Source organism: Callithrix jacchus, chromosome 13 (genome assembly GCF_049354715.1).
Source record: "Callithrix jacchus isolate 240 chromosome 13, calJac240_pri, whole genome shotgun sequence".
Classification (NCBI taxonomy): domain Eukaryota; kingdom Metazoa; phylum Chordata; class Mammalia; order Primates; family Cebidae; genus Callithrix; species Callithrix jacchus.
In genome coordinates, this window is record NC_133514.1 from 5,773,758 (window position 1) to 5,801,504 (window position 27,747).

Here is a 27,747-nt window from a genome sequence, read left to right on the forward strand (position 1 = left end):
CAGGCCCCTCTGCTACAGCTGTACTGGAGTTAGTTGGGGGTCCGCTCCAGATCCTGTGCGCCTGGGAATCATCAGTGGAGGCTACAGAACAGCAAAGATTGGTGCCTTTTCCTTCCTCTGGTAGCTTTGTCCCAGAGGGGTACCCGCCAGATGCCAGCCAGAGCTCTCCTGTATGAGGTGTCCATTGGCCCCTACTGGGAGGTGTATCTCAGTCAGGATAACAGGGGTCAGGGAGCCACTTGAGGAGGCAGTGTGTCCCTTTTCAGAGTTCAAGTGCTGTGTTGGAAATCTGTTGCTCTCTGCTGAGCTGCCAGACAGGGACGTTTAGGTCTGCTGAAGCGGTACCTACAACTGCCCCCTTCCCAGGTATTCTGTCTCAGGAAGGTGGGAGTTTTATTGATAAGTCCCTGACTGGCTGGTACCTTTTTTCAGAGATGCCCTGCACAACAAGGACATCTAGTGAGACAGTGCCTGCAGCTGCTAAGCTGTGTTGGGCTCCATCCAGCTCAGATTTCCCAGCAGCTTTGCTTACACTATGGGGTTGAAACTGCCTCCTGGGGCCTCAGCAATGGCAAACTCCCCCCCCCCTTCACTGAGCTTGAATGTCCCAGGTGGAGCTCAGACTGCTGTGCAGACTGCCAGAATGTTAAACCAGCGGATCTTAGCTTGCTGGTCTCCATGGGGTAGGTGCTCCCTCGCTTCAGCCCCCCTCTACAGGGGAGTGAACAGTTCTGCCTTGCTGGTGTCTAGGCACCACCGAGGTTTGTGAAGAAAACTGCTGCAGCTAGCTTGGTTTCTACTCAAATGGCCGCCCAGTTTTGTGCTGGAAATCCAGGGCCCTGGTGGTTGTGTAGGTACCAGAGGGAATCTCTTGGTCTGTGTGTTGCGAAGACCACGGGAAAAGTGCAGTATCTGAGCCTGAGTGCAGGAAACGGTACCTAATGGCTTCCCTTGGCTAGTGGAGGGAGTTCCTTAGCCCCTTGCACCTCCCAGGTGAGGCAATGCCCCATACTGCTTTAGGGCTCACCCTCCTGTGCTACACCCACTGTCCAGTCAGTCCCAATGAGATGAACCAGGTGCCTCCGTTGGAAATGTGAAAATCACCCACTGTCTGCATCAGTCTTGCCAGGAGCTGTACACCAGAGCTGTTCCTATTTGGCCATCTTGCCCAGGGGCCAATACACATCATTTTATATAATTCACCATACTTATATCAATTTGAATAAATATAACTTCAATTCACTGACTTAATTTTTAAATTTTTTAAAATTTAAAATGTGCAATGTGCTTGAAATTCATTTTTGTATGTCCTGAAATCATGATGGCATTTGAGTGTGGTCATATTCTCAGCACTCTTGTAAAATTGCCTTTATGGCACTTAGGGCAATATATGACTTTCATTTATTGCTTGGATTAAAAACAAATCTCTTTAGATACTCAAAGAAAAAATTTAAGACATTACAGTAAGAAGTCATATGTGTTACACAGCTGTAATCTAAGCTTCATTTGAATTAAATAAATCCCAGAACATAGATTAATTTACCCAGACATCGAGTTTCACTGCCACTCCAGAGCCCATTTGCCAAGCACTCTCTGACATGAGATCCCACGAGGGTGTAGCCGGTGTTACACGTAAATATAGCTGTAGCCCCGTAAACCGTCAATGTTCCAATCTTGTTGCCATTTGGGGGAAAGGAAAGGCTCCCACATGAGATAACTAGAAGGGGGAGAAAAAGAAAAAAAATGTGAACATCAATTCAGGTAAACAGATTATTCCTGTGCTTTAAAAACACACACAAACTATTTTTAGTCTTAATTTTCACTGAGAATATGAATGAGGGATATTTTCTTAGGGCCGGATAGACCAGTCACCTAAGAACCTTAATTTTTCATCTTTATGTCCTTGAAACAGAAACCTAAAAGGTTAAAGTGGATTCCAAAATATTCTAGATTCCTCCAGTTGCCCATTTTTGTTGTCATTGAGATGGAGTTCAATGATTTAGCTACTTGGGAGGCTCAGACAGGAAAATCACTTGAACTGCCTCCCAAGTAGCTAAAATTACAGGCACCTGCCACTAGATGGGGTTTTGCCGTGTTGGCCAGTCTGATCTCAAACTCCTGATCTCAAGTGATCTGCCCACCTCAACCTCCCACACCTTGACCCATTGATGTTATTTTTATTTTCATTCTGACAGGTACAGGTGAATCATTCTTGAAAAAATACACAGTACACAAAATATTTATGCACAGGCATGTCCATCAAATAAATTGTCTATATCTTTACCTCTATGTCCGTATCAATCCCAAGAATTATATAGTAGTAATTACTAGACGCCTCATGAGCCTACCAGGAAATAAGGAATGCCAACTTTCTTTACCAAAGCCAATCAGCTGGGACAAAGCAGTATCGTATTAAAATCTAAGACTTCTGAATGCATAGCATTGGTCCGTTTATTTGTTGTTTTTAGATACTTGCATTATTTGTTGGGATCATGAACTCCGTAAGAATGCTGACTACCCAGGGCATTTAGAGACTTTCCAAAAATTAAAACGTGCATATAAATATAAACTAGACCTTAAGTGGGCATCAGTAGGCTGACCCTATGCCGCATGTTTACACTTGCTGTCTCAGCACAGTTCTTGATCGTGTCCATTTTCACCCACGAAATTACTACAGTTTGGGAAATAAATTAATGGCCACCCTCATTACATATTCCAACTATACCACTTACATCTCTGCTTTTCAGCTCTATAAACACTTCAGCACAGGAAATCATAGCATCTCGGGGGAGGGAGGAAAAAACAAGGGTATCCAGGCCAACCTAATCATCAGAGGCTTAAATATGTTTTAAATGGGTAAGACTGAAACTGTAAGTAAAGCTACTCAGAGCAAGTGTAAGAGTGCCAGATGAGCACTGATACGTAAGGTGCTTAGGTGCTGCCTGCGGTGGCAAACGTTATGTTCCCTCTCATTTACAGTAAAATATAGTGAGGAAGAACCCAGATTCTGGCTGCAGGCCACCCAGAGTCAGGCCTGGTTCTGCCATGCACAAGCCAGGTGGCACTGGCCAATTTCCTAAGTCTCTGGTCCCTGTTATGAGTTGATAACAGTTCCTACTGCACAGGCTTTTACATTAAATTCAAACAGAAGCCAACACTTGCACGATAAGCAGGCTCAAACAGGGTTAGCTAAAGGTAACGTAATAAATCAGGACCTACTGAGTCAATTGAATCAAAGGTAGAAAACCATTAAGATAATTTAAGTGAGGAAAACAAAATTATGCATGTACCACTGAAACCAGCCCTTTTGTTGTTGTTGCTTATGGAGGCAGAGTTGCTCTGCTGCTCAGCTTACTGTGCAGTGGTGCATCTGTAGCTTCCAGCAGCAGCCCTGACCTCCTGAGTTCAAGTGATCCTTCTGCCTCAGCCTCCCAAGTAGTTTGGGATGTGGGTACCACCATGCTCAGCTATTTTTTTTTTTAAAATTTAACTTTTGTAGAGATAGGGGTCTCCCTATGTTGTCTAGGCTGGTCTGGAACTACTAGACTCAAGTGATCCTCCCACCTTGGCACCCCCAAATCCCCAGACCTTTTAATTAAGCTGTCTTTACTCCATGATATGATAGGATGACCTAGGCTCTATTTCAAATGTTCAGACAGACACAGCCAGACACACTGTTTTCTACTGGAGGCTCTACCAGGCATGGGGAAGTTGAACTCGAGTCCATCATGACCAGCACATGATTGTTACTGAGAGAGGCTCCGTGGTTTATTAGTTTCGGGGATTGCTAAACTATTACAGTGTCATAGCATATGCATTTAGTAATATGCTAATACGTTTACCAAATGTCAATGAATTCACGTAGGATTTAGATTTTTACAATTTGTTATGAACTTTCCATTAAGCCTTTTCCAAAGCATAGTGTGAACTTCATGAACTATGATATTTAAAGATCCATCTGTAGTGATTTAAGATAACCGGATCTTGTCTGAACTTTCGTGCTTGTCAGAGAAACCGTTATATAACACTGAGGTCTGAGTGGAATTCCACGTGGAGGTCTCAGCGCACCTTCGCCTTCAGTGGTGGAGCAGCAAGAACACCTCCCTCTGCTCATACATCTGTTTCTATTATTGAAGTCTCTGTTAAAAACATTATGGTGACAAAACTATTTTAAGTTTGTCCTCTAACAAGATTTACTCAATCGTAAAGAAGAAGTAATGGAGCAAACTTTTAGCTTTTCAGTAGCTGAATAATAGAATTTCGGACACAGAGTTTCCTTGTATGGTAGCAAACTCACTGCACTAATAAAGATAGCAAGAACAACTTGGAAATGTTGCCTGATTGAAAGTGGGGAGCTCCTCCCTACTAAAAATAGGCTTTGTCAAACATCAAAGGGAAAGCCTTATTTTCATGTTCTTTTTCCTCTCAAGTTTTTAAAAATGAATTTCTTAAGTTTCCTTTTTTTTTCATTTCATTAAAAGTGTGTCCTCAGCACCCAGAATGCTCCTGCAATCCCACATCCACAGTGTGTTTTCTCACTGTCCCTAGGGATTCCAAGCCACCACCCTCCCTTCCCACAGTAACATCTCTTTTTTTGTCTTTCCTTCAATTCTGTGATTATATTCATGTTGAAATATGTCTACTTAAAAAGCTTGTATTGTGACAGATCAGTTCTTATACTTGTAAGGACAGTACTCCCGTCAGAAATGTGGATATTACTTGTGAGTGTAATAAACAAACATAAACCTAAGAGTAGATCTTCTCAAATAGATTGTAGCTGAAAAAAAAAAAAGTCAAGTGAGCATGCAGACCTCCATGAAGAATAAGCAGCTGGCGAGGAAATGCGTGAGCAAGGAGGCTCTCTTTACCTTGAATAAAAGGCTCAGAGGACTCAGAACGATTGTTTGCAAATACACGAAGGTACTCTGTGTAGACCAGAGTCAGGAATTGTTTTATAAGGCCTGGAGGAATAGAGCCACCATCAATCACTGGATATAAGTCAATAGAAAGCCTCCTTCAAAGTGAAAATGTTCAAACATGAAACCAGCTGTCTCTGGGGCAATGGGCTGTCACTAGAGTTATTTGATGTGAGCTGGGCATTTGCTTCTGAGAATATTATCAAGAAAATTCAATGGTAGGTAGTTCTGAGTGATGTCTGATGGCCACTCTGACAATGGAATGGAATGACAATGGCTAGTCTGGTTTCCTCGGGTATAAATGAGATACATCTGACGAACACAGGCTCCTGTAAGTTTAATGATCAATCCAGGCCTGCCTCTAGTAACAAACAGGAGACCTTTCAGCACTAGCCTGCCCATTTCACAGTTTGACTGATGTCAAATTAAAAATAACTTTTAAAGAAATTAGTATACTTTAAGTTCTGGGGTACCTGTTCAGAATGTGCAGGTTTGTTACATAGGTACACACGTGCCATGGTGGTTTGCTGCGTGCATCACCCCATCATTGACATTAGGTATTTATCCTAATGCTATCCCTTCCCTGGCCCCCCACCCCACTGCTATCCATCCCCTAGCCCCATACATCCACCCCCAACAGGCCCCTGTGTGTGATGCTCCCATCCCTGTGTCCATGTGTTCTTGTTGTTCCACACTCACTTATGAGTAAGAATATGTGGTGTTTGGTTTTCTGTTCTTGTGTCAGTTTGCTGAGAATGATGGTTTCCAGCTTCATTCATGTCCTGCAAAGGACATGAACTCATCATTTTTTATGGCTGCATAGTATTCCATGGCATATATGTGCCATGTTTTCTTTATCCAGTATATCATTGATGGGCATTTGAGTTGGTTCCAAGTCTTTGCTCTTATGAATAGTGCCGCGCTTGTGCACACACACACACACACACACACACCACTTGTGCATGCATCTTTATAATAGAATGGTTTATACTCCTTTGGGTATACACCTAGTGATGGGATTGCTGGGTCAAATAGTATTTCTAGTTCTAGATCCTTGAGGAATCACCACATTGTCTTCCACAATGGTTAAACTAATTTATACTCCCACCAACAGTGTAAAAGCGTTCCTATTTCTCCAGCATCTATTGTCTCCTGATTTTTTTTTTTTTTTTTTTTTGAGACGGAGTTTCGCTCTTGTTACCCAGGCTGGAGTGCAATGGCGCGATCTCGGCTCACCACAACCTCCGCCTCCTGGGTTCAGGCAATTCTCCTGCCTCAGCCTCCTGAGTAGCTGGGATTACAGGCACGCGCCACCATGCCCAGCTAATTTTTTGTATGTTTAGTAGAGACGGGGTTTCACCATGTTGACCAGGATGGTCTCGATCTCTTGACCTCGTGATCCACCCTCCTTGGCCTCCCAAAGTGCTGGGATTACAGGCTTGAGCCACCGCGCCAATGATCGCCATTCTAACTGGTGTGAGATGGTATCTCAATGTGGTTTTGATTTGCATATCTCTAATGCCCAGTGTTGATGAGGTTTTTTTCCCATATGTTTGTTGGCTGCATAAATGTCTCATTTTGAGAAATATCTGTTCGTATTCTTTACCCACTTTTTGATGGGGTTGTTTTCTTCTTTTAAATTTGTTTAAATTCTTTGTAGATTCTGGTTATTAGCCCTCTGTCAGGTGGATGGATCACAAAAATACTTTCCCATTCTGTTGGTTGTCAGTTCACTCTAATGATAGTTGCTTTTGCTGTGCAGAAGCTCTTTAGTTTCATTAGATGCCATTTGTCTATTTTGGCTTTTGTTGCCATTGCTTTTGGTGTTTTAGTCATGAAGCCCTTGCCTATGCCTATGTTCTGAATGGTACTGCCTAGGTTTTCTTCTAGGATTTTTATGGTGTCAGGTCTTAGGTTTAAATTTTTAATTGATCTCAAGTTAATTTTTGTGTAAGGTGTAAGGAAGGGATCCAGTTTCAGCTTTCTGCATATGGCTAGCCAGTTTTCCCAGCAGCATTTATTAAATAGGGAATCTTTTCCTCATTGCTTGTCTTTGTCATGTTTGTCAAAATCAGATGGTTGTAGGTGTGTGGGGTTGTTTCAGTGACCTCTGTTCTAGTCCCTTGGTCTGTATCTCTGGTTTGGTACCAATACCAGGCTGTTTTTATTACTGTAGTTTGAAGTCAGGTAGTGTGATGCCTCCGGCTTTAAAAAAATTTTTTTAATTAAATATTTGTGCTTAGGATTGTCTAGGCTATGTGGGCTCTTTTTTGGTATCATGAAATTTCAGGGTTTTTTTTTTTTTTTTTTTCAATTTTGTGAAGACAGTTAATGGTAACTTGATGGGTATAGCATTGAATATATAGATTACTTTGAGCAGTATGGCCATGTTCATGATACTGATTCTTCCTCCCCATGAGCATGGAATGTTTCTACATCTGTTTGTGCCCGCTCTTATTTCCTTGAGCAGTGGTTTGTAGTTCTTGAAGAGGTCCTTCGCATCCCTTGTTAGTTGTATTCCTAGGTATTTTATTCTCTTTGTGGCAGTTGTGAATGGGAGTTCACTCATGATTTGGCTCTCTATTTGTCTGTTACTGGTTTATAGGAATGCTTGTGATCTTTGCTCATTGATTTTTGTATCCTGAGACTTTGCTGAAGTTGCTATCAGCTTGAGATTTGGGGCTGACATGATGGAGTCTTCTAAATATACAACCATGTCGACTGCAAATAGAGACAGTCTGACTTCCTCTTTACCTATTTGAATACTATTTATTTATTTTTCTTGCCTGATTGTCCTGGCCAGAACTTCCAATACAATGTTGAATAGAAATGGTGAGAGAGGGCATCCTTGTTCTGTGCTGGTTTTCTTTTTTTTGAGACGGAGTTTCACTCTTGTTACCCAGGCTGGGGTGCAATGGCGTGATCTCAGCTCACCGCAACCTCCGCCTCCTGGGTTCAGGCAATTCTCCTGCCTCACCCTCCTGAGTAGCTGGGATTACAGGCACGCGCCACCATGCCCAGCTAATGTTTTGTATTTTTAGTAGAGATGGGGTTTCACCATGTTGACCAGGATGGTCTCGATCTCTTGACCTCGTGATCCACGCGCCTCGGCCTCCCAAAGTGCTGGGATTACAGGCATGAGCCACCGTGCCCGGCCCTCTGTGCTGGTTTTCAAAGAGAATGCTTCCAGTGTTTGCCCATTCAGCATTAATTGGCTGTGGGTTTGTAATAAATAGCTCTTATTATTTGAAGATGCATATCATCAATACCTAGTTTATTGAGAGTTTTTAGCATGAAAGGTTGTTGAGTTTTGTCAAAGGCCTTCTCTGCATCAATTGAGATAATTATGTGTTTTTTGTCTTTGGTTCTGTTTATGTGAGGGATTACATTTATTCATTTGTATATGTTGAACCAGCCTTGCATCCCAGGGATAAAGCCGACTTGATTGTGATGGATAAGCTTTTTGATGTGCTGTTGGATTTGGTTTGCCAGTATCTTAACTGAAATTTTCATACCAATGTTCATCATGGATATTGGCTTGAAATTTTCTTTTTTAGTTGTGTCTCTGCCAGGTTTTGGTATCAGGATGATGTTGGACTGATAAAATGAGTTAAAGAGGATTCCCTCATTTTCTGTTGTTTGGAGTAGTTTCAGAAGAAATGGTACCAGCTTCTCTTTGTACTGCTGGTAGAATTCAGCTGTGAACCTCTCGGGTCCTCGACTTTTTTTGGTTGGTAGGCTATTAATTGTTATCTCAATTTCAGACCTTGTTATTGGTCTATTGCGGGATTTTGACTTCTTCCTGATTTAGTCTTGAGACGGTGTATATGTCCAGAAATTTATCCATTTTTCTATATTTACTGGTTTATTTGGATAGAGGTGTTTATAGTATACTCCGGTGGTAGTTTGTATTTCTGTGGGATTGGAGTTGATTTTTTTTTTTTTTTTTTTTTTTTTGAGATGGAGTTTCACTCCTGTTACCCAGGCTGGAGTGCAATGGCGCGATCTCGGCTCACCGCAACCTCCGCCTCCTGGGTTCAGGCAATTCTCCTGCCTCAGCCTCCTGAGTAGCTGGGATTACAGGCACGCACCACCGTGCCCAGCTGATGTTTTGTATTTTTAGTAGAGATGGGATTTCACCATGTTGACCAGGATGGTCTCAATCTCTTGACCTCGTGATCCACCCACCTCGGCCTCCCAAAGTGCTGAGATTACAGGCGTGAGCCACTGCGCCCAGCCCCCTTTATAGTTTTTCATTGTATCTATTTGATTCTTCTCTCTTTTATTCGTTATTGGTCTTGCTCATGGTCTACCTATTTTGTTGATTTTTTTTTTTTTTTAACAGCTCCTGGATTCATTGAATTTTTTTTCAAGATTTTTTTTTTTGTCTCTATCTCCTTCAGTTCTCCTCTGATCTTAGTTATATCTTGTCTTCTGCTAGCTTTTAAATTCATTCTTGCTCCTTAGTTGTTTTAATTGTGATGTTAGGGTGTCAATTTTAGATCTTTCCTCATTTCTCTTGTGGGCATTAAGTGCTATAAATTTCCCTCTACTCACTGCTTTAAATGTGTCCGAGAGATTCCGGTACATTGTGTCTTCATTCTCATTGGTTTCAAGAACATCTTTATTTCTGCCCTCATTTCATTATTTATCCAGTAGTCATTCAGGAGCAGGTTGTTCAGTTTCTATGTAGTTGTGCGGTTTTGAGTGAGTTTCTTAATCCTGAGTTCTAATTTGTTAGCACTGTGGTCTGAGAGACTGTTTGTTATGATTTCTGTTCATTTGCATTTGCTCAGAAGTGTTTTACTTCTAATTATGTAGTCAGGTTTTTAGAATAAGTGCAGTGCAGTGCTGAGAAGCATGTATATTCTGTAAATTTGGGGTGGAGTGTTCTGTACATGTCTGTTAGGTCTGCTTGGTCCAGGTCTGAGTTAGAGTCCTGAATGTCCTTGTTAATTTTCTGTCTCATTGATCTAAGTGGGGTGTTAAAGTCTCCCAATATTATTGGGTGAGAATCTAAGTCTCTTTGTAGGTTAAGAACTTGCTTTATGCATCTGGGTGCTCCTGCATTGGGTACATATATATTTAGGATGGTTAGCTCCTCTTGTTGCATTGATCCCCTTACCATTATGTAATGCCCTTCTTTGTCTCTTCTGATTTGTGTTGGTTTAACGTCTGTTTTATCAGATAATAGGATTGCAACCCTTACTTTTTAAAAATTTTTTATTTTATTTTTTTGCTTTCCATTTGCTTGGTAAATCTTTCTCTATCCCTGTATTTTGAGCCTATGTGTGTCTTTAGATCTGCAATGGGTCTCCTGAATATAACACACCAATGGGTCTCTACTCTTCATCCAATTTGCCAGTCTGTATCTTTTAATTAGGGCATTTAGTCCATTTACATTTAAGATTAATATTGTTATGTGTGAATTTGATCCTACTATTATAATGCTAGCTGGTTGTTTTGCCCATTAGTTGATGCAGTTTCTTCATAGTGTTGATGGGCTTTACAATTTGGTGTGTTTTTGCAGTGACTGGTACTGGTTGTTCCTTTCTGTGTTCAGTGCTTCCTTCAGGAGCTCTTGTAAGGCAGGCCAGGTGGTAACAAAATCTCTCAGCAATTGCTTGTCTGTAAAGGATTTTGTTTAAGGATGTTAATATTGGCTCCCACTCTTTTCTGACTTGTAGGGTTTCTGCTGATAGATCTGCTGTGAGTCTGACAGGCTTCCCTTTGTGGGTAACCTGACCTTTTTCTCTGGCTGTCCTTAGCATTTTTACCTTCATTTCAACCCTGGCGAATCTGACAATTACGTGCCTTGGGGTTGCTCTTCTTGAGGAATATCTTTGTGATGGTCTCTGTATTTCCTGAATTTGAATTTTAGATGGACTTGGTAGGTTGGGGAAATTCTCCTGGAAAATGTCCTAAAGAGTGTTTTCTCACTTGGTTTCATTCTCCCCTTCACCTTCAAATATACCAATCAAATGTAGATTTGGTCTTTTCACATAATCCCATATTTCTTGGAGGCCTTGTTCATTCTTTTCACTCTTTTTTCTCTAATCTGTCTTCTTGCTTTATTTCATTGAGTTGATCTTCAATCTCTGATTTCTTCTGCTTGATTGATTTGGCTATTGAAACGTGTGTTTGCTTCATGAAGTTCTCATGCTGTGCTTTTCAGCTCCATCAGGGTTGTGTATGTTATTCTCTAAATTGGTTATTTTAGTTAGCATTTTGTCTAACCATTTTTCAAAGTTCTTAGTTTCTTTGCATTGGGTTAGAAAATGCTCATTAAGCTCAGAGAATTTTACTGCCCACCTTCTGAAGCCTGTTCCCGTCAGTTTGTCAAACTCATTTTCTGTTCAGCTTTGTTGCCTTGCTGGTGAGGAGTTCTGATGCCTCGCAGGAGAAGAGGTATTTGGTTTTTTTGAAATTTTCAGCCTTTTTGGGCTGGTTATTCTCTTCGTGGATTTTTCTACCTTTGTTCTTTGAAATTGGTGACCTTTGGGTGGGGTCTCTGAGTGGATGTCCTTTCTGTTGATTTTGCAACTATTTCTTTCTGTTTGTTAGTTTTCCTTCTAACAGTCAGGCTCCTGGAGTTTGCTGAGGGTCCACTCCAGATTCTGTTTGCCTGAGAATCACCAGCGGAGGCTGTAGAACAGCAAAGATTGATGCTTGTTTCTTCCTCTGACGGCTTCATCCCAGAAAGGCACCTGCCAGATGCTAGCCAGAGCTGTCCTATATGAGGTATTTCATATATGAGACACGCCCCTACAGGGAGGTGTCTCCCAGTCAGGATACACGGGGGTCAAAGAGGCACTTGATGAGGCAGTCTATTTCTTATCAGATTTCAAAAGCTTTGCTGGAAGATCTGCTGCTCTCTTAAGAGCTGCCAGGGAAGGACGCTGAAGTCTGCTGAAGCTGTACCCATAACCAACCCTTTTCTCAGATGCTCTGTCCCAGGAAGTTGGGAACTTTAATAAAGTTCCTGATGGGCTGCTGCCTTTTTTCAGACACTCCCTGCCCAGCAAGGAGGGAGTCTAGTGACACAGTCTGCCTGCAGAGGCCTTGCTGATCCATGTTGAGTTCTATCCTGTTGGAACTTCCTGGTGACTTTGTTTACACAGGCGAGGTTAAAACCACCTACTTGAGCTTCCGCAGTGGTAGATACCCCTCCCCCCACTGGGCTCAAAAGTCCCAGGTCGATCTCAGACTGCTGTGGTGGCTGTGAGAATTTCCAGCCAGTGGATCTTAGCTTGCTTGTCTTTGTGGGGGTGGGACCTGCCAAGCCAGATCACTTGGCTCCCTGGCTTCAGCCCCCTTTTTCAGGTGAGTGAATGGTTCTGTCCCACTGCTGTTCTAGGCACCTGTGGGGTACGGGGAAATAAAACTGCTGTGGCTAGCTCAGAGTCTTTCCAAACAACGGCTGTCCAGTTTGGTGCTGGAAACCTGGGGCACTGGGTATTTTAGGCACTGGAGGGAATCTCCTGGTCTGCGGGTTGTGAAGACTCTGGGAAAAGCACAGTATCTGGGCCGGAGGGCAAGGAATAGTACCTAATGGCTTCCCTTGGCAAGGAGAGGGAGTTCTCCAGTCTCTTGCATTTCCGGGGTGAGATGATGCTCCACCCTGCTTCAGCTTGCCTTTTTTGGGCTGCACCCACTGTCCAACCAGTCCCAGTGAGATGAACCAGGTACCTCAGCTGGAAATGCAGAGATCACCCACCTTCTGTGTTGATCTTGCTGGGAGCTGCACACTGGAGCTGTTCCTATTTGGCCATCTTGCCAGCAATCTCCCAAGATAACTCTTAAATAAGCACTTAGAAAAGATGTACCATCCAGAATTTATGCCATGTTCATTGAATGTCTATAATATTACAAAATTCCAGTGTAGCTCACTGAGTCAGTGTGGTTGTGTAAAATGTAAAATGCAAAGAATTTTTTTGTGTGATTCATGGATTTCTGTGACAAATGTTTTTCTTTTAAAATAAAGACAATAATTCAAACAACAAAAGCAATAAGAATAGAATAGCCTTCTACCTGTATAACAGCTTTGTGCTAGGAAGGTGTTCGGGCACCCCTAGATATTAAATTTTAATTTTCCATTGTTATGTCTTCAAGGACAAGACTGCAGAGCTTACTGTTCAAGGTGAGACTATGGTCTCCTGTCTGTTTGGTCACGGAGACTTGGATTTTTCTCTAGGGACATATTAGAATAGCCTGGAGTTAGAATAGCACAAACCCTTCCAAAATGGTGAATTTCTCAGCTGATTTCACAGTTATTATTAGTGTGATTACTAGGTGATCAAGGCTCACCTCTTTATCTGGAGCTAACTGGACAAGCAGAAAGGGAAAGCCTAACATTTCCAGCTCCTAAGCAAATAAGTAACTGAAAACAATTAAGTTCTGGGAGATCCTATGAGCAGGGCCACTCTAACATGAACCCTAGGCAGTCAAAAAAAAAAAAAAAAAAAAAAATGAAAACGCCCGCTCCTCAGCTGGATCATGATTTGGGTGATGCTACCATTGAAGATTCTGTTGGCCCTGATCCAAAACAATCTGGACAGTGACACTGTGTTTCTTCTGTGAAGAAGCTACCACAATGTGGAAAATTGCCCTTACAAAAATGTGTCATTTTCATTACTTTAAGAAATTAAATTATGTTTTAATTTCCTGGGGTTTATTACACACTTACTTACTGGTAAACTATACTATTACCAGGATTCATGGTGTGTTTTGTTTGTGTGTGTGTGTGTGTGTTGGCAAAGTAAGAAACATGAGAGATAAATGTAATTTAAGCATAACATGAAATTAAATTGTGTTACAGCAAAAATAAATTAATGTATTTATTGATTTTTTTTTTTCTTGTGGATCCCAGAAATTGTTAACATTTTAATTTTGTTGTTGTTGTTGTTGAGGGGACAGTCTCACTCCATTGCTCAGGCTAGATTGCAGTGGTGTGATCTCAGCTCACTAAAACCCCCTGGGTTCAAGCGATTCTCCTGCCTCAGCCTCCCAAGTAGCTGGGGTTACAGGTGCATGCCACCAAGCCGGGGTAATTTTTGCATTTTTCAGTAGAGACAGTGTTTCACCATGTTGGTCAGGCTGGTCTCAAACTTGTGACCCCAGGTGATCCACTTGCCTTTGCCTCCCAAAGTGCTGAGCCACTGTGCCTGGCCTACATCTTAAGTTTTTAAAAATTGTGTTTTGCATTTTCTTTTGGGGGAGCAAAGTTTTAAAGGTGGTGTAATTCCCAATATTATATTGCGTATGTTTTTCTGATATTATTAAATGACTTTCAAGAGAGTAGATGGTTACCATATTGAGGAACTCAATATATGTCCCAAGTAAATAAAAGCAATAATACTGAATATTACATTAAACCTGGTTGTGAACAATACATAGATGACACTAGTACTCACGGAAATCCATGTTAAAGGATACGTGAGACAAATGTTGTTCGCAGTGCTTCCTCCACTGCTTTGTGTACTACCTGCCTGTGCCATAGATACACGTGCCCTAAAACTGTATATTTCATGGTGTTATTCTCAAACAGCTCTTCTACGAATGGAATCCAGGAACTCCTGGGCATGTCTGATATTCTTTTAGGGGTCAACAAGCATCTCCCTTTCCAATGACTACACTAGCAACCGTCAGTATATTTCATTTTTCATATCTCAACCAAAACAGCAAACTTTGACAAAGTTAGTGCAGAAGATGCTATGAGAATCCAGCCATCCTCTATTAAGCCACACATTAAGGAGCTTTGAAAAATTTTTAAATGATGTGACCCTCTTCACATTAATTTTTGCTTTGTTTGAAAATAAACCCTTATTCATAAATATGTGTTACTTGTGTAAGCATGTAATTGACATATTATTTTAAATTAATACACCTGTAAAATTGTATCAGTTTTAATGTAAATGAATTAACAAATGAATATTTTAAAATAATATTTTTTTTTTTTTTTGAGATGGAGTTTCGCTGCTGTTACCCAGGCTGGAATGCAATGGCACGATCTCAGCTCACTGCAACCTCCGCCTTCTGGGTTCAGGCAATTCTCCTGCCTCAGCCTCCTGAGTAGCTGGGATTACAGGCACGCGCCACCGTGCCCAGCTAATTTTTTGTATTTTGAGTAGAGACGGGGTTTCACCATGTTGACCAGGATGGTCTTGATCTCTTGACCTCGTGATTTACCCGCCTCGGCCGCCCAAAGTGCTGGGATTACAGGCTTGAGCCACCGTGCCCAGCCCTGTTTTTAATATATGACATAGTTATGGAAAGTTCTTTGGGGTCTAGTGGTAGGCAGTATTTGAGGGTGGTCCCTAAGTGTCCCAACCCTGGGTGAAAACATCTCCTCAAATCTTCTCCCCTTGAGTGAGGACAGAACTCTGAGTATTTCAGGAGTCAGGTGACTTTGAGTTAATAAAGAAATGAGATTATCTGGATGAAAACAGCCTGGGAAGGGGAGTCCTTACCAGGAACTGAGTCCTTCCTGAAGTCAGAGACATGGGACTCAGGAGAGGGCCTGGTAGGCTGGGGGGATGCAGGGCCAGGAGCTTACCATTTCCCCATCAGGAGCAATAGCATAAAGGGCTCAGACACACAGCCACAAGGACATAAACTCTGCCCATGAGCCATGCTTGGGACGTTTATCGGAACCTCACTGGACCTCACTGGGCCTCCAGCCCTGTCAACACCATGAACTCAGCCCTGTGAGATTGTGAGCAGAGGATCCAGCCAAAATGTGCCAGGTATCTGAACCTGGAAGCTGGGCTATGGCAAATCGGTATCATAAGGTCCTAAGCATGTGGTCACTGGTTTTGCAGCAATCAATAACTACCACACGTCCTCAAATTTTAAAAATAAACATTTTATGAAAATCCCAGAGAACAGTTGTTTTCAAAGAGGCTGGAGTATCCCTTCCATAGAAGGTCTACTGAATGACCTTAGTAAAGGGGATTCTAGTACTCTGATGCCATTTCCAAAACATTTAGGCAAGAGAGGAGGAGAAAGGGGCCATTAAGGTTTTTAAACTCTTAGAGAAAATCCACTTTAAACAAAAAATCAAGCACTACAACATCCAAGATGGCACATCTATGCTCCAGAAAGAGAAAAAGATTGACAAGCTCTGTATTAATACAGTTTATTAAAAACAATCAGTAGATACAAGAATAAATTGGTAACATCAGTATCACTTTTTGGGGAAAAAAGACCAGCAGAAAATTTTAGCTTGGTCACAAAGTAACAATAAACTCCATGGCAACTTTCCCTACCTCACTGACCATGTGCACGGTACACTGCATTACCCTGGCATAGATTTGGTTTTCTGATACCACTCTCCACTAAAAGAGACCCGGCATCTTTGGAGAACAATGTGTTTGGGTAAGAAAAATTCCAGATAGCCATAGAACTTCCTGTTTTTATGATAAAACAAGGACCATTTCAGAGATGTTAGAGGGACCAATTAAGCGATGTGAAAGGGACTCCTCCTGGCCAATGGCCACAACCTGAGCTACAGACATTAATAAAAACACTTTTTTTGAAGCCAACAATAATTTCAGTGGGAATCCAGTGACTCTGGAAAATGCCAGTGTCCATGAAGACATGCAAGAGACATACAGCAAAGTGCGACAGAACAGCTTGTGCCCAGCCTGTAAGTCGACGAATGGCTGAGAGCTTATGAAACAAGCGTGTGGCCTGAGACAGTTGCATATGTGAAGATAAGTTATGTGTAGTGGTCGAGTGTTTACTGCACTCCATGTCAGAAACACCAGAATACAGTATACAAAACTAGAGGCAGGGAAACAGATACAGAATTTCCGAGGCTGGAGGCAGAAACACTGTTCAAAGAAAGCAGAGTTCTAACTTTGCTTTCTTCCCCAAAATGAGATTAATACCTTGCTACTAACCAGTTTAGTTCAGGAATGAGGATTTTGCTAACATTCCCTTAAATAGAAGGCTCTCCATTGTACATGAAAATTCTTCTGGAACAGTCTTTGAGCTGTGAGCATGGAAGATTGTCGCACAGCAAATACCAGTTAGCATGACCCTGTTCTGGGAAGACAAGGACCCCGTAGCTGGGCATCCCTGGGAAATTAGAAAGACAAGAAAAAGCTGTACTGGGCTGTGGCAGCTGCAGAAGCCCCTTGTAAAACCCCACCCCTCAGGAGTTAACAGGTGTCTGTTTTTTAAGATCCTATTTCTGGTTTGAAATAGACAAAACGTTGGCTGGAAGAGTCTAAAATAGGTCAAAGGTTCGGTTCCTGACTCTTTCTCCTAATCTCTCCTTACTGGTAATAATGCTGGAATCTCCAGGTGACAAACTGACGTGCAAGGATGAAGACATCTGTGCATTACTGGCAAGGATGTGGGGAAGTGGGGCATTTGCTAAATGGCAAAGGTGTGAGAGAGGAATGCCAATGCAACCTCAATGACTATGTCATTAACCGCCCAAACCAGGACACTGTTCAGAGGGACAAGAAATCATTAATAAGCACCCTGGAAAACAGGCTTCAGGCAGGGCTATCTTGGAGAAACAGGGACAATGTTTGTTATGATTATGAAAACTTTAAGCTCCTTGAGGTCAGCAGTATTCCTGATTTATCTCTGTGTTCCTGGTGAAGAGTCTGTGGGCTGTGTTTCATTAACATTTGTTCTGTTAAAAGTTGAATTAAGATTATCAAAGATAGTGAAACATTCATGCTTTTGTCTTTTTTGTTTCTTACTCTGATGTATTCTTACTAATCTGTATTTTATAAAATGTACACCATTCTAACTAGTTTTTATGCCTAATTTTCTGTGTACAATCAAGTAAAGATTATATATTAGATACATCTGAATCAGAGGGCTCTGAACAATACTAGCATTTAAAAATTTTTCTGTTTATTCATATTTGATGTGAAACTCAAAGCTTTATCTGCTTACCTTGTACCTAAGAGAATAATCATCTCCTTTTTCAAGACAGTCATTATTTGAGAACACAGTATCTTCAGCATTAATACTATTTCCCAAGATCCTAATTAGAACTCTTGAATAGCCTGTCTATGGAATAAGCGTTACCTTTTTACACATAGGCTTGTATTTGTCTTTGAGCTGATTTGAAATAACATTTGAAAAATAGATCGTTAACAAGTAAAAGACAACATCAAATGCCTAATCCAGCAGCAGTGTGGTTTAAGTATGTCACATGACAATACAATTCACCACTGTAATGGAAAGACATGCCATTTGGTTGTACTTTTGATCTACAGGACTATGATAGATGATGGCTCCCCTGGAGGAGCTCACCATTGACAGCAGGCATCTAGAAGAACCTAGGATGCCGTGTCATTTGAGGGTGCATCCCTCGTTGCTCACCTCGACAGCTTGGCTTCTCTTCTCCTATGTTCCACGTCCCATTGGCCTGGCACTGCACGAGCCTCCGGCCCTCTAAGTAGTAACCGGGACTGCAGCTCAGCAGTACTTGAGCACCGAACTCATTCAAGGATCCTGAAACCAGCCTCCAGATGACATGTTCTGAGAGCTGAGCTTCAATACTGGGGCAAGGGACCGCTGGAAGAGAAACATATAGCACATCATCATTTTTCTTTTTTTGGAAAAGGTCAGAGCATGCTTGCTGTGAATGGCAAGGTCTTGCTATAGAAAACGGATCTTCTTGGGCAAAGTCGACGCCGTCACATATTATCTCAGCATTTCCTTACCACCCACATAGTCATGTGGGAATGATCCAATATGTAAAATGCATTCAACTGCCTCATGACAGATGTGTTGGGAAGCCTGCAGTCAGACTGAACTGTAAAAGGGGTAAATCACTTCCACGGATGTATATGGCTCACTGGAGTTGATGAAAATTTTCATGACGGTAATGAGCACATGCAAATAAAAATCTTACATATAATTTCCCTCAATATCCTTGGAGGAACTCAGAATAGTAATTGTGTAATTGCAAACCAGCTGGGAAAATAATTTTCAGAAAATCAGATGCCTTCATTTCTTTCTCCCTATGAAACATGCATATATATCTATATATCATTGACTATAGAAACATACAGAAATACATAGGTACTATGTATTTCTAAAACTGTTCAGTACAATGTTTAACAAGTCTCGAATGAGACCATCTGCTCGTATCCTTAGAAAAGGGCCTAGAAGATAGCAGTTACTTAAGAGCCAGTGGTAACAATTGTAATAGCAGTAACAACAGGGTGGACTTCAAGGACTTCGTAAATATACTGAAATACATGCAAAGTCTTAGTTATATGTTAGTGTATATTTTTTGAAAAGTACAAGATGATTTAAAATTATACAAAATTAGAAACCACAATCAATTCTCTAATTATGAAGCATCAGTAACTGTCATCTGTCACAATTTACCACCAAGAAAATTGATCAAATTGATGAATGTATTGAGCTAGGAAGAATTAGCTGGAGAGACCATAGCTTTCTTCAGAATCATAGTAGGATACTTTGCATTTAAATCTACTTTTTTTTAAGACAAAGTCTTGCTGTCTCTCTCAGGCCTCAGGGCTGGATGGCAGTGGTATGATCTCGGCTCACTGCAACCTCCACCTCCCAGGTTCAAGCAGTTCTCCTGCCTCAGCCTCGCAAGTAGCTGGGACTATGGGATTACAGATGCCCACCACCATGCCCAGCTAATTTTTGTATTTTTAGGAGAAATGGGGTTTCGACATGGGGGCCAGTCTGGTCTTGAACTCCTGACCTCAAGTGATCCACCCACCTTAGCCTCCCAAAGTGCTGGAATTACAGGTGTGAGCACTGCACCCAGCCTACATTCAAATTCTATACGAGATTCTTATAATTGAGTCAGGCATAACCAAAATGTTTACAAAAATCTTTTTCAGTTTTTTTCTCAGTAATTTACAAGAGCTCTATAAAAATATACTGAAAAACATAGGCCTTTTTGATATCACAATAACAATGAAGTTTAAAATGTGAAAAAAATGCTAATTTAAAAGTAATCCTTAGGTTTATTTCTCTCAAATTTTTTTTTTTAGTTGAAGCAGTTATTCTAAATTTATATGAATACTCAAATGTTTAATCCAATGAGAAAAACATTTTTCTCCAGCCAAAATACTCTTAGAATTTCTGGAAAAACTCATTTCTCAAAAGTCCTTAAAAGCTTTAACCTTATAAATTCATAACTCAACGTGAATCTCACTGCATATTTCAAATAAAATGCATTTAATTTCATCAAAAATGCGTGCTTCTAGAATTGTTTTTGATAACATAAACTACCTTTTACAAAGTATTTCTGGCAAGAACAATTCAACTTTGTTCTTTGGTTTTTGCTTGTTTATTTGTTTTTCTTGTTTTTATATAGATGAAGTCTTGTTCTGTGGCCCGGGCTGGTCCTGAAAATGGCCTTCGGTTTGGTTTGTAATTATCTTAGGCTAGTTTGTTTGCTTACATCTCTTTTACGGCTACGCTGTAGGTTCATTTAATGTCTTTTCACAATCTTTTTAGTACAGTGTGTGACAAATTAGATACTGTATGTGTATATAATACGTATTTTATATGTATATATCTTTATGTGGGTATGCTTTGAAAAAATAGCCTGCCAAAAAATGTTGCCACAGAAAGAGGAATTGATCCTGTATGAGTGGAAATTAAGAGTAGAAAGAAAAGTGAGGACTGCATAAATACTAAAGTTCATCTTGTCCTTTTTTAACTGGAAGATGAGAGTTGAAGACTGGAGATTTCCAAAAGTTGATGCAGACAATATTTTCAAAAAATGATAGGTAGAGGACATACAAAAAATGGAGTTTGAATACTCTATGATGATGTAATTTGGGAGGAGAAATTCCAAATAATACAAACCAAGAGAATGTGAGACCATTTTCCTGAGGCATGGTAAAAAATGTCCAGTCTTGTTAGCTGTGACTCCATGCTCACCTGCATTCACACACAAACAATGCCAATAGCTTCCAGGGAATAATGGGCCCTGATTTGCTGCTGTTCTCAATAAGGCTGTCACAAAGAATATCCTTTATCTTGACCCAATGCAATAATGTGGCAAAATCTGACGACAGAAGTGTGCGAGGGAATACGGAATTCAAATAAAAACACAGCATTCTGCAACCTCCAAATTCCTACCCTAGCGTACAGATTCACATATCTGTAAGTAGTGTCTAGTCACTCATATCAGAAGCCTGAAAACTGTGTCTTCCTGCACTCCGTTTCACACCCTTCCCCAAGGTGTCTACACTGAACCTCCCCTAGTGCCTGCACTCCGTTTCACACCCTTCCCCAAGGTGTCTACACTGAACCTCCCCTAGTGTCTGCACTCCGTTTCACACACTTCCCCAAGGTGTCTACACTGAACCTCCCCTAGTGTCTGCACTGCCTTTCACACACCCTTCCCCAAGGTGTCTACACTGAACCTCCCCTAGTGCCTGCACTCCCTTTCACACACCCTTCCCCAAGGTGTCTACACTGAACCTCCCCTAGTGTCTGCACTCCCTTTCACACACCCTTCCCCAAGGTGTCTACACTGAACCTCCCCTAGTGCCTGCACTGCCTTTCACACACCCTTCCCCGAGGGTGTCTACACTGAACCTCCCCTAGTGCCTGCACTCCCTTTCACACACCCTTCCCCAAGGTGTCTACACTGAACCTCCCCTAGTGCCTGCACTGCCTTTCACACACCCTTCCCCAAGGTGTCTACACTGAATCTCCCCTAGTGCCTGCACTCCCTTTCACACACCCTTCCCCAAGGTGTCTACACTGAACCTCCCCTAGTGCCTGCACTGCCTTTCACACACCCTTCCCCGAGGGTGTCTACACTGAACCTCCCCTAGTGCCTCACTCCCTTTCACACACCCTTCCCCAAGGTGTCTACACTGAACCTCCCCTAGTGTCTGCACTCCCTTTCACACACCCTTCCCCGAGGGTGTCTACACTGAACCTCCCCTAGTGCCTGCACTCCCTTTCACACACCCTTCCCCGAGGGTGTCTACACTGAACCTCCCCTAGTGTCTGCACTCCCTTTCACACACCCTTCCCCAAGGTGTCTACACTGAACCTCCCCTAGTGCCTGCACTCCCTTTCACACACCCTTCCTCAAGGGTGTCTACACTGAGCCTCCCCTAGTGCCTGCACTGCCTTTCACACACCCTTCCCCAAGGTGTCTACACTGAACCTCCCCTAGTGTCTGCACTGCCTTTCACACACCCTTCCCCAAGGTGTCTACACTGAACCTCCCCTAGTGTCTGCACTGCCTTTCACACACCCTTCCCCGAGGGTGTCTACACTGAACCTCCCCTAGTGTCTGCACTGCCTTTCACACACCCTTCCCCGAGGGTGTCTACACTGAACCTCCCCTAGTGCCTGCACTCCCTTTCACACACCCTTCCTCAAGGTGTCTACACTGAACCTCCCCTAGTGTCTGCACTCCCTTTCACACACCCTTCCCCAAGGTGTCTACACTGAATCTCCCCTAGTGCCTGCACTGCCTTTCACACACCCTTCCCCAAGGGTGTCTACACTGAACCTCCCCTAGTGCCTGCACTCCCTTTCACACACCCTTCCCCGAGGGTGTCTACACTGAACCTCCCCTAGTGCCTGCACTCCCTTTCACACACCCTTCCTCAAGGTGTCTACACTGAGCCTCCCCTAGTGCCTGCACTCCCTTTCACACACCCTTCCCCAAGGTGTCTACACTGAGCCTCCCCTAGTGTCTGCACTCCCTTTCACACACCCTTCCCCAAGGGTGTCTACACTGAACCTCCCCTAGTGTCTGCACTGCCTTTCACACACCCTTCCCCGAGGGTGTCTACACTGAACCTCCCCTAGTGTCTGCACTGCCTTTCACACACCCTTCCCCGAGGGTGTCTACACTGAACCTCCCCTAGTGTCTGCACTGCCTTTCACACACCCTTCCCCGAGGGTGTCTACACTGAGCCTCCCCTAGTGCCTGCACTCCCTTTCACACACCCTTCCCCGAGGGTGTCTACACTGAACCTCCCCTAGTGTCTGCACTCCCTTTCACACACCCTTCCCCAAGGTGTCTACACTGAATCTCCCCTAGTGTCTGCACTCCCTTTCACACACCCTTCCCCGAGGGTGTCTACACTGAGCCTCCCCTAGTGTCTGCACTCCCTTTCACACACCCTTCCCCAAGGTGTCTACACTGAATCTCCCCTAGTGCCTGCACTGCCTTTCACACACCCTTCCTCAAGGGTGTCTACACTGAGCCTCCCCTAGTGCCTGCACTCCCTTTCACACACCCTTCCCCGAGGTGTCTACACTGAGCCTCCCCTAGTGCCTGCACTCCCTTTCACACACCCTTCCCCAAGGGTGTCTACACTGAACCTCCCCTAGTGTCTGCACTGCCTTTCACATACCCTTCCCCAAGGTGTCTACACTGAACCTCCCCTAGTGTCTGTACTCCCTTTCACACACCCTTCCCCAAGGTGTCTACACTGAACCTCCCCTAGTGTCTGCACTCCCTTTCACACACCCTTCCCCAAGGTGTCTACACTGAACCTCCCCTAGTGCCTGCACTCCCTTTCACACACCCTTCCCCAAGGTGTCTACACTGAATCTCCCCTAGTGTCTGCACTCCCTTTCACACACCCTTCCCCAAGGTGTCTACACTGAACCTCCCCTAGTGTCTGCACTCCCTTTCACATCCTTCCCCGAGGGTGTCTACACTGAACCTCCCCTAGTGCCTGCACTGCCTTTCACACACCCTTCCCCGAGGGTGTCTACACTGAACCTCCCCTAGTGTCTGCACTGCCTTTCACACACCCTTCCCCAAGGTGTCTACACTGAACCTCCCCTAGTGTCTGCACTGCCTTTCACACACCCTTCCCCGAGGGTGTCTACACTGAACCTCCCCTAGTGTCTGTACTCTCTTTCACACACCCTTCCCTGAGGGTGTCTACACTGAACCTCCGCAGCTCATTAGGTTTTCTTCTCTTCTGTACATCCTCTACCTCTACCTTACTTCAGAGTCAAATTCTTAGTTTTGGTGCAAAATTTCACTTGCATACCCTTCAAAGAGTATTTTAAAAATTTTCTTTACATATCCTTCATTAAAAATCTACTTTTTTTCCTCAAGTTTAAATCATTGGCATTGCCAGGATTGTTACAGAATTATAGAGACTGGAGAGACCGCTGAGGCTGCAGGAGTTTATTTTAAGTGTACACCTAAATAAACTCAGATTTGGATCCAAATGGCTGAGCCCTTAACACAGACAGGGCTTGACTTTTTACACACGAAGGACACAGTGGTGCTAAACAGGTTTGCAGGTGTAGAACAAAGGCACTTTGACAAACGATGACAGGCACCTAACTTAGGCTTACATGTGACTGTGACTCTGTAACCCACATGTCTGCTACATGTAGAGCTCAAGGATTCTAGCACAGGACTTGTCTATTCTCTTCTGCCACAGTGCCTAGAAGGTAAGATTTTATCCTGCTTGGGATTTCTTATGACCTCTGTGTTACAGAAATTTACTGTTATCAGCTACAGAGAACAAGAATACAAGAAGTTCTAAACTTAAAAAGCTTGCAAAGCGGGATACAATTCCACAGGAGAAGGGAGGACTCAGGGAAGTTGTTTATGAAAGAAAAATTTAATTTCTGCTTCTCTTTCCTGCATTAATTTTATTTTTATATTATGTTTTATCAGTTTTTCTTTTCCCTCTTCATCCCCCGCTTTGGTGTGTTTTATATGAGTAAACTTTTAATAGAATGCAGCACTGTAATGCTCTCCTCTTTCAAGATGGTACTAAGTTACACATAGGAGAGAGTACTTGGGTAGGACAGATGTTTTTAATGGCATTTTATGTAAGTTGCACCTTGATTCTTTAGGCCAAAGTTTTACTTTCTTTTACCTCGGGACGGCTAATGGAGGGTAGGCAGGCTTCGTGGTTGCTCTCATTTAGGTGCTTTAGTACCTCCAATCAGGCATAGTGCCAGGGCCTTTTTCTTGCCTTGGCCTTTATTCCCCTGTGCGAATGGGCCTGTCCTAGGTTGTCCCTTCCTTGAGGAATCTTACCTGTCATTGGCTAGCCAGCCATCTTCTGGGGCTAGATAGGATGCTGAAAGAGGATGTAGTCTTTTGTGTTTGCGGTCCTGTTGGTTAACATGTTTCACCCAGTCACTCTGGGTCCTGTTTTGGTTTACTTAAGGCAAGTTTTCTGTAAGTCTGATAAGCCCATTGCCTCCAGGCAGCTTATGGGAGCAGCGGTGTTGATAGGTTTTCTTCCTGAGACACAGGTGAATACTTAGTTAAGGCCATTACTGGGGAGGTGGTTTCCCTAGTTACTGCTGCTTTTATGGTTGACCGTATGCTCTAAAGGAGAGGCATCAAGCAACTACCAAGAATAAGCCCAAACCCACCTGTTAGTGTTTTAAATCCTCTGAAAGATAAGAACCAACCTCCAAAGAGGGAGTCTGGTGACCATCCCGATTTCCAGGTTTGAACTGGGACATGCCCCGACTTTGGCACTTCCGCGGGTATTTTCATGACAACCTTTTCATTCGGTTAAACTTTCCACATACACTTCCTTCCTGGGCCACGAGATAATCTAAAGCTAGTCTGTTTTGGTAAATAGCATTTTTCATTTTTGTGGATAGTGCAGCCAACAGATCTAAAGCGTCTGCAGCTTCCTTGGTAACGATTTCAAGCACCACCTGTGATCTTACGATGTGATGAAGCATATAGAAGCGTATGGCATCCCATGACCTGTCTTGTGCCCAAGGAGCTGTCCCTGAATATTGAGTAATTCCTTCAGGTGGCCAGTGCCTTTCCAGTCTCCTATTTTTATACCTCCTCAGATATTTATGCTTCTTTTGCTTATGTTTTTCACTTCATCATGAACAGGGTATCCTAGAGTTTTTCCTAGATGTAAAGGGAGTAAGAAGAAGGACGATCCGATTGTCCCTAGGACGCAGGCTCCTGTCCAGTTAGCTGGTAATTGCCGGTATGCTCGCTGCCCACAAACCCAATAAAGACCATGGGTAGCTGCCAGTATTGGGTGTTTCAAGTTGGTACCAGGAGTGGTTTAAAGCTGGGAGGTGAGAAAATGGGTTGTAGAGTGGCAACCTGCAGGTGGTTTTACCTTGTTTATTTCTGCCCCCCACAAAGTTTTTTCCACTGTTTGGTTATAATATTGTTGCCCTAAAGAAGCTGATTTTCCTACTGGGTTAGCGAAGATGTTCCCCCAGTGGGCAATACAGTACCTCCCGACTGTGGGAGTTTTTAAGAGCCAGACGCTTGAGCACTTGGGGGCTGGTTTGGGGAAGGTAGGGGTTAAAGTCACGTTTTCTAGAGGCATTACGTCTCTTGCTTCCCATGGCCACTGATCTCTCATGTTGGTACCCTCACACACACGACAAGAGGAAGCACCTAGATTATTAGCTATACTTTCAGCTAGTTGAGCAAACAGCTTACTGGCTACTGGAGGAAATTCAAGAACCTCCTGGTTAGTTTTTTAATCATTTTCATAAAATAACTTGAAAACTCAGAAATGGTGTTGAGCTGGATAGCTCCGAGGCTCCTTAGTAATACATAAGGTGACTCTTTTCTTATGACTTAAATGCATTGTGATACAGTAGCCTGTGGTCCACATGGGCATGTCTGGCTCAAGGATTGTAAGGTTACAGGGTGGCAGCCATTAGCCTTACAATTTTGTTTTGTTAGTATTTTCATAAACATGATTTCCTTTGGTGGTGGTTTTTTTTTTTTTTGAGACGTAGTTTCACTCTTGTTACCCAGACTGGAGTGCAATGGCATGATCTCAGCTCACCGCAACCTCTGCCTTCTGGGTTCAAGCAATTCTCCTGCCTCAGCCTTCTGAGTAGCTGGGATTACAGGCACTCGCCACCGTGCCCAGCTAATTTTTGTACTTTTAGTAGAGACGGGGTTTCACCTTGTTGACCAGGATGGTCTCGATCTCTCGACTTCGTGATCCACCCGCCTTGGCCTCCCGAAGTGCTGGGATTATAGGCATGAGCCATCGCGCCCGGCCTGGTGGTGGTTTTTTGACAGCTGGGAGATGTGTCCCTGTGTGGCAATACCAGTAGTATGTTTCTAAGCAATTAGGACGCCAGCAATCGGGATTGGTTCTGTAACAGTAAGTGTCACATCCTGTGCTATCACATACTTATTAGGCCAAGCTGTCCATGAGAATGTTGTTTGACAGAAATTAATGTACACATTTATGTTTTTCTCGTGGGAAAGGGAGACTTTGGTCTGATTTAATCAGTCCCCCTCTATTGACTTATCTCAGATGTCAAACCAAGTTCCAGGCTCTAACTTGGGGTCATAACACACATAGAGTTGCTCATTGCCTGGGTCACAAACTGAATAAATGGTCTGATTGTAAGTACAAGCCCCTAACTGAGTCCCTGCACACTTACAGTGTTTGATACAGTAAGGTTTTAACTACTGTGTTCCCAATCCTAGTAGTCTGCAGGCAGTAAGTACATTCTTCTCCCGGTTTCTCTTCCTTTGTACAGGTATTGGTGTTGACAATAATAAAGTAAAAACTAACATTTCCTGCTGCCACCCAGGGCAGGACCAATCTTCTTAAACACAGGGATGGCTAAACGTGACAGCATAGTAACTGCAATGGTTGACAATAGTAAGATAGCAATTAGGCTGAAGATTTTTATTCACCCAGGGCAGGACCAATCTTCTTAAACACAGGGGTTGCTAAACGTGACAGCATAGTAACTGCAATGGTTAACAATACTAAGATAGCAATTAGGCTGAAGATTTTTATTCACCCAGGGCAGGACCAATCTTCTTAAACACAGGGGTGGCTAAACGTGACAGCATAGTAAAGGCAATGGTTGACAATACTAA

At 42.9% G+C, this 27,747-nt stretch overlaps 1 protein-coding gene across 4 annotated transcripts in view; it reads right to left on the bottom strand.

The window, feature by feature from the left end:
• CSMD1 (CUB and Sushi multiple domains 1) overlaps positions 1-27,747 on the bottom strand; it is a 2,142,320-nt gene that overhangs the window by 63,603 nt on the left and 2,050,970 nt on the right. For all 4 annotated transcript variants that reach the window (XM_035269622.3, XM_017963591.4, XM_008979004.5 and 1 more), the window contains 2 exons: positions 18,267-18,461; positions 1,544-1,717 (listed from right to left, as the gene is read on the bottom strand). In XM_035269622.3, coding sequence (XP_035125513.3) covers positions 1,544-1,717; positions 18,267-18,461 — 369 coding nt within the window. The remainder of the gene's footprint in view (positions 1-1,543; positions 1,718-18,266; positions 18,462-27,747) is intronic.